At 35.7% G+C, this 7,723-nt stretch overlaps 1 protein-coding gene across 2 annotated transcripts in view; it reads left to right on the forward strand.

Annotated features, from left to right (window-relative positions):
* The window catches only part of CYLC1 (cylicin 1), a 48,721-nt gene extending 43,402 nt beyond the window's left edge, over nucleotides 1-5,319 (forward strand). For both annotated transcript variants that reach the window (XM_023582911.3, XM_071213380.1), the window contains one exon: nucleotides 5,169-5,319. In XM_023582911.3, coding sequence (XP_023438679.2) covers nucleotides 5,169-5,201 — 33 coding nt within the window. In that variant the 3' untranslated portion in view covers nucleotides 5,202-5,319. The remainder of the gene's footprint in view (nucleotides 1-5,168) is intronic.
* Nucleotides 5,320-7,723: the final 2,404 nt, after the last annotated feature.

Raw genomic sequence — 7,723 nt, forward strand, 5'->3', positions numbered from 1 at the left:
TGGAATTCATCTTGAGTACTTTTCTTATTTCTATAGGTTTCAAAAGATTTGGGAAATACTTCACAATGCAGTCATTACTTGGAAAGCAGTTCATATTTTTCTGATGCATCTTGTTAGTTCCTGATTTGATCTATTATTTAAAGCTACAGTTGCTTTAATTTGTTTAGCTTAAACATGTATGAATAAAGAAGCTGTTTCATTGTATTTGATAAGATATTCAAGTGCCAGTATAATTTAAAGGCCCAGACAGACAGATATAGGTGCATATTAGGTCTTCTGTCCTGCATCTCTATTTTTGTGTCTGAATATTATGTAATTTAAATGAAAACTTTATACATGCTTAGAAAGGAGTTAAGCAGAATCAACCAAGTTAAATATATGGAAACTAATTTTCATAATTCTACAATCATCAAATGTAATTTTATTTTACATTGTGCCTTATATCTTAAGAGAAGGAAGGTATTCTAGCCTGGATGGTAGATATTTTAATATCTTTCTGCTTCTATTTCTTTTTCTGGTTATTTCTATATCTAGAAATAATACCAATATGGATATTTCTCAACTGTAGACATTTTGTATTGTTTTTCTCTCTATAATGGATGAAGATTTAACTCATTTGTAACATCCCTTCTCCTTTTCTCTTCCTAATACTGTTCTATAGTTGCTTTTAGTTCCGTTACTAATTATGTTTGTAATTTATTTTATATTTTCTTTCTTTATTTCTTTTAAATGTTATATTGAAAAATTATAAGAGGCCCCCATATGCCTTCCCATCCCCTCACCCCACTCCTCCCACATCAATAACCTCTTTCATCATCGTGGGACATTCATTGCATTTGGTGAAAACATTTTGGAGCACTGCTGCACCACATGGATAATGGTTTGCATTGTAGTTTATACTCTCTCCCAGTCCACCCGTTGGGCCATGGCAGAACATACAATACCCCCCAGGACAACTCCAAACTGAAAATGCCCCCACATCTTATGTCTTCTTCCCTCTCTTTTATATAGCCGCTAGTCTAGTGGGTTTAAGATGACATCTCGTTGTAGTTTTTTTCACTTTATTGTTTTTAATGTTACATTCAAAAAATATAAGAGGTCCCCATATACCCACACACCTCTCACCCTACTCCTCCCACATCAACAACGTCTTTCATCATCATGACACATTCATTGCATTTGGTGAATACATATCGGAGCACTGCTGTATCACATGGATAATGGTTTACATTGTAGTTTACATTCTCCCCCAGTCCACCCAGTAGGCCACGGCAGGACATAAAATGTCCGGCATCTATACCTGCAGTACCACCCAGGACAACTCAAAGTCCTGGAAATGCCCCCACATCGTATCTCTTCGTCCCTCTCCCTACACTCAACAGCTACTGTGGCCACTTTCTCTACATCAATGCTAAAATTTCTTCCATTCCTAATCACAATAGTTTCATAATATTATATTTGGAACATTTTTTTTGTACAACTACTCTCCTCTTCAGTTCTTCCTTGTCCCTCTTTCCTAGTTCTTCTTTTAAAATCACTTTTTAATGATTTTATATAGTGATGTTTCACCAAATCCTATGTCCTTGTCTCCATCCTAATTCCAATGTGCGCTCTTGCTTTTATTGGGTATTTTTTCCCTTAACCTTCCTGAAATCCTACCACTATGGTTCTCTTTCTTCCTTTCATAACGCTATTTCTCTTTCTTCATTTCTGGCACTGCTCCCTCCTCCAACATTAAATTCAAAGTAGTTTTCTACGGCTCAGTTTTTGTTCTTCCACTCTTCTCTTTTACTTTCCTTGGGAGCATTCACCCATTATTATGGCTTCAATATTCAATTATATGCAGGTAATTCCAAATTTCTATCCTTAGCCTGTTTGCCAATCCATGCTCTGGTCTGTCATTCCATCTATTAAACCAATTTCTAAGTTGCAAGTAGTCAGAAAAAATGGACTTCAGATTTAACTCCAACATTAACTAACAGTATATTGTGATTGAGGTTAAATCTTCTGCAAATGAGGATAATACTATCTAACCTATTCATGCTAACAAATTGTTTTTAGGTTCTACTGAAAAAATACGAAAGAGTTTTGTAAATGCTAATGTACTATACTAATGTAAAACTTTATTATTGTTATTAATTTCTTTATGTTTTCATTTATATTACTCTTCTTTCTGCAATTGGTTGCTACTTCTTCTGCAGTTATCTTCTTCAAAGCTCAACTTCCCATAACTGTTGTCTACTTGTTTGGTGGATGTTAATATTGTCTTCCAACTAAACTTAGAAACCCTCAAGAACAGAGATAAAATCCTTACAATTCAACATAGCACGCAGGATACTACTCAGCATGTACAGGAAGATCAATAAATGTTTGTTTGACTGATAAACAGATTTTCCTAGAGTAAGGCCTGGTTTTGTTATTTTGTAAGCTGACCCCTTATATTTAGAATAGTTTTTGGTATTCAGTAGAATCACCCATATTCATTCTTTTGTCAGATATTCACCCATATTCATTCTTTTGTCTGATATTTGTTGACAAATGTGTCAACACATTTTATGACAAATATTCTGTGTCAGGCACTGTGCTGAACGCTGGAGATACACAGATGCCTGCCTCTTTCTGCCAAAAATTTTAAACTCTTTCTCCTGACAATAAAAATGCCTATAATTTGTGTCTTAGTTATTCTTTCTCTTAAAACTAATATTCCCTGAGAATAGAAACACACAACATATCACAAAGCATTATATTTTACCATTGTTCCCTCACCTACTTTATTCCTGAACACTAGAAATGAAAGGTCTATAACTTTCAACATTTATTGAAGCTGGAAACACTCATCAAAGAAGGAATAGAAAATTCTCTTGTTTTCAAAATATTTCCATCTTTAAAACTTCTAGAAGGTGTCATACTTAATAAAGTTCAGATATATTCCCATTAAGATCAAGAACAAGATTAGAATTTATTGGAGTCATATTTGATTCTTCTTTTTCTTTTGCATCCCTTGTTGGAGCTTGGTGACTCACCTTCCAATATATCAAGAATTTGACCAATTCCTGTCAACCTCACTGGTCCCACCCTGATCCCAGCCAATATCATCTCTCTTGGATTATTGTAATATCTTTTTTAAAAAAAGGTTATTTTTATTATTTATCCCCCCCTGCTGCTTGCTTGCTGTCTGCTATCTGTGTCCATTTGTTCTGCATTCTTGTGTCTGCTTGTCTCCCTTTGTTGCATCATCATGCTTCACCAGCTTTCCATGGGCATGGGCCATTAGCTCTCTATGGGCACTGACCGTCAGCTCTTCACAGGCGTGGGCAAGCTTGCCTTCACAAGGAGGCCCTGTGCTATCAACCCAAGGCATCCCATATGGTATATCGGAACCCAATCAATTGAGCCACAGCCTCTTCCCTTATTTTTTAATGCTAAGCCATTATTTGTACTATGATGACTTCTCTGATGCTTTTTAAAAATGTATACTTTCATAAGAATTGTTTGGCCTGTTCTATAGGTGTGTTGCCTTGCTGTCTCTTTGCTGAGCTAAATATGCTATTAATCTACCCCTTGAACATCATTCCTCTCACTTACTCAGTGAGGCTTGTTGTCTTCTGGTTTTGAAGAATAAATTCTAACTCTTTAGGTCTGCCTTCCTTAGAGAATGTCCCATTTTCTGGACATTCCAAAAACTTTACCATGTGTGGGAAAATATCCTAACACCTACCCTGAACTGTAAAGCTAATTTCTCACTGAAGTGTTTTTAAAAACTTATTTTTTGCCCTTACAATAATATTTGTATTTCAATGGAGGGATTTAAAGATTTAAAAACATAAAATTAAATAAATTAACTTCAATTGATGGTATTTAGGGTACTGCAAAATGCTTTAGAAAGTGACACTTCTAGTGCCTCTCCCAAATCACAATATATGAGTAGAATTTTTTTCACTTTATTTAAGGCTTGATGCAGTCAACACTTTGACCCAATTTTTTGGGGAAGCAGTGTGATATATGAGAAACAGTGCTGAATTTTGAATCAAGAGTGCTAGTGATGAAAAGCTTTTGTGAGAATAAAACTAAGATCCTTATAATAAATGATTAAGAAATAGAAACAGATAATTTATGGAGGAGAAAAAAATTAAAACACAAAATCATGAAATAAATATTAACCCTGGCTATTTAGTACTTAAAGCAACACTATGAGATCATTTCATAACTAATAATGCAACAAACACATATGCATCTTCACACACATATATATGTACATACATACATACAGCTTTTGGGGCTTCACTGACAATGGTATATTTATACTCTACTGACTATAAACTAACTTAATAATCCTCTGCATCTAGAAGAATATACAAGGGAAAAGTCATAAATGGACCAATACCCTAGAGATAGTAATTATATTCCTCAAAATAGATTGTAAAAAAAAATGTACAGCAGAAGGAAAACAAAATTTGCATGAAGATGATCATTGCAAAACTGTCTGTAATAGAAAAACTTTGAGATTAAACTGAATGTGTAAAATTAGGGAAATAATTTAGTTAAATATAAAACAGACCAATATGCACTTATTAAAAAGATAATTAAGAAGTCTATATAATTATAGAGAAATTTTCATAACACAATGCTAAGGGAAAAGAGGAGAAAAATACTATGGGATGGCAACTCAGCAAAAATCTGCATGTTTGTAGACTAAAGAGTAGATAGTAATCTCCAAATGTGAAAATATTTGTATTAGTTTGGTGGTGGAAATTATAATGACTATCAGGTATTTTAATTTATTTTTATGTTTTTACATTGTATTTTCATTTTAAAGGCACTAGTCTATTAAAGATATTTAAATAGCTATGAGCAATTAGGCTAGAAATTTATCATTGCTGGGCCCTGTTTCCTATGTAACTGCTGCTGGTTGGACTAGTATTCAACAATTTTTTTTAGTGGATCTAGTTGAACATGCATATTGCTGGGCTCCATCTTCAGACGCTTTGATTTGGTAGGTCTAAGGATCAGCATTTTTATGAAAAAAAAATCATTAAATGATATCCATGCACCCTTTCATTTATGACATTCTGTACTTTGGTATGGTCCTTAACACACCAGAGACTCTACATGAAACAGATAAAAGAAAGTATTACTATTCATTTTCATTTTTCTACTTTATTCCTCAGCCTGAAGCAGAGTGGATCCGTAAGCTGCTTTAAAGAACAACTGAGAACTTGGTTTCACAGAATGGCCTTCCAACAGTTAACCCTAGCTACAATCAAAAGAGCATTTCTACTTCTGTGGAACTGTAATAAATAAAAACAAGTGTTCCGTGAGTACCAGGAGTACATTTGCATGTAATTTATAGTGATGATTTACAGAAGTGTGTGGTTTATTTAAAAATTCCTGAACTACTCAGACCAAAATAGTGAAGCATTTTAACCTATGATCTGAAGCTTCAATATGGGAACACTTCTTTAACTTGGGTTGAAGCATAGCAACCTTGCATTCCATGCCCTTATCATGTTTCACAAATGTTTCTTCTATTTAGTATCCAGAAAAGTTAAGCAGAAAATATAAAGAACAAACCAGATCTATCACACTCTTTACAGAAATAAACTGCTATATGTACAGTAATCCCACACACACCCATACACATCATAATCGTTTCTATCACGTTTTGTTTGAGATAAATAGATCACATAAAACATTATGATGAAAAACATAAGAGGTTCTGATATAACCCACTCCACCACCCTCCCAGTCCTCCCATACCAACATCCCCTTTCATCAGTGAAGCACATTCATTGCATTTGAATACACCCTAGAGCACTGCCACACTGCATGGACCACAGTTTACATTGTAGTTCACACTCTCCCCCAGTCCATCAAGTCAGTTATGGCAGGGACAATGTCCTGCATCTGTCCGTGCAATATCATTCAGGACAATTCCAAGTCCCCAAAATGCCCCATATCACACCACTTGCTCCCTCTCCCTGCCCAAAACAACTCCTGTGGCCACCATCACCACATCAAAGATACAATTTCTTCCATTGCTAGAGTCACAAAATATCTATAGTAGAATACCAGCAAGTCCACTGCAATCCATATTATATTCCTCCATCTTGTGAACCGTGGGATGGTGATTACCACTCCACCTCTAAATTGAGAGGGTGCTTAGAACCCACATGGCTGATAGATGCAATTTTCCTGCTTGCAGTTGTAGACATTCTTGGTTCCCTAGTGTGGTGGTTGAACATTCTAACTTCCCCATCAGATAACCAGGGTACATCCAATGAACCAGAGAGTAGGTGTTGCAAATCTCATGTGTATCAGGGCCCATTTGGCACATGGAGAGTCCAGAGATTCAAGTCTCCTGAGCATACACAAACATCAGCACCAATCACAGGTTCAGACAAAGTGACAGAAGAGGCATGTGTAGAGAGGTCACATCTAAGTCCCACTCCATCACAATCAGGAACACAAATTCCAAAGTAGGGCCCACTGGCAAGGCAATGAACTCGAGTCATCTGTCATGGGCATAGAACTTGTGTGTCTCCATAGCCCTCAGAAGCACCACTACCTTGGATTGTATTTACTTTGCCTGTTTCTGGGATCCTGCAGAGAAGTACATAAGCGTGATCCCTCTGATGAACTCCTGGCTCATTCTGAAGTCTCTTAGCCATATAAAGTCATTTGTCTTTTACATTTTCCCCTTTTGTTCAAGGTATTTTTCTAGTTGCATCATCAGCAACTAGAGGAGGCTCATCTCTGGTAGTCATGTTCCATGCTTTGGTAAGGTAATACATTTACAAGCTGAGTTTGACTTAGAGAGTGGCCAAATTTGAACAACATGGAGGGTCTCAGGAGGTAACTCTTAGGCACCCTGCATCTCTAGGCCTAGTTGAAATTTCAAGCATACAAGCTAATAAGCATAGTCATCAGTGTCAAGGGCCCATCATTGGTTCATCCTTCTTCACTGGTCTTTGTCCTTGCACTTGGGGAAATGTTGCTGTTCCATTGGGGAATGTGACAGAATTCCCCAGGATGGGAACTCAGCTCTCCCTCTGTTGTCATTTGTAACTCTATCCACCATGACAACACCCAGCGAAATTCAGAACATATCTATGTACTCTATCTGCATACCCTGGAGAACATGACATCCCACACCAATGATCCTCCCCTCCCATAGTGGAACCCCTCTGTGATCTAAAACTTCTTTAAAATTGAAGCCTAATATATAGTCAAATTCAATTAATAGATGAAGTAGTATAGACAGGATTAAAGATAAGAAATAGAATATAAAATAATTTAGAAAAACTAAAATAAAGCAAAATATATTGTAGTATTAAAAATAAAAAATATCATAAAACTTTGTTTTTAGTGTTTAAACTTTCATCAGAGTAATATGTATTGCCCTGCATGTACAGTGGTAAGGCAATCTAGTCCATATTTTCCTCAGTGTCTACATTCTTATTTTTTAAAATTTCATCTTCTAAAAAGTTCCATATCACAATAAAATCACATCTACAATATAGGGGACTCCCATATACCTAACATCAAACCTTTTCCCTCCTTCTCTAGCAATGATCATTTTACATGTGGAGGTTATATTTGCTACAGCTGATGTACAGTTATTGAAACAGCTACCAACCATGGTTACATTATGGCTTACACTATGGTTTAGATTTTAGATTACACTTTCTAAATTTTTATTTGATTATGGCACATTATGACTTAC

The sequence above is a fragment of the Dasypus novemcinctus genome, chromosome X, assembly GCF_030445035.2.
Source record: "Dasypus novemcinctus isolate mDasNov1 chromosome X, mDasNov1.1.hap2, whole genome shotgun sequence".
NCBI classification, from domain to species: domain Eukaryota; kingdom Metazoa; phylum Chordata; class Mammalia; order Cingulata; family Dasypodidae; genus Dasypus; species Dasypus novemcinctus.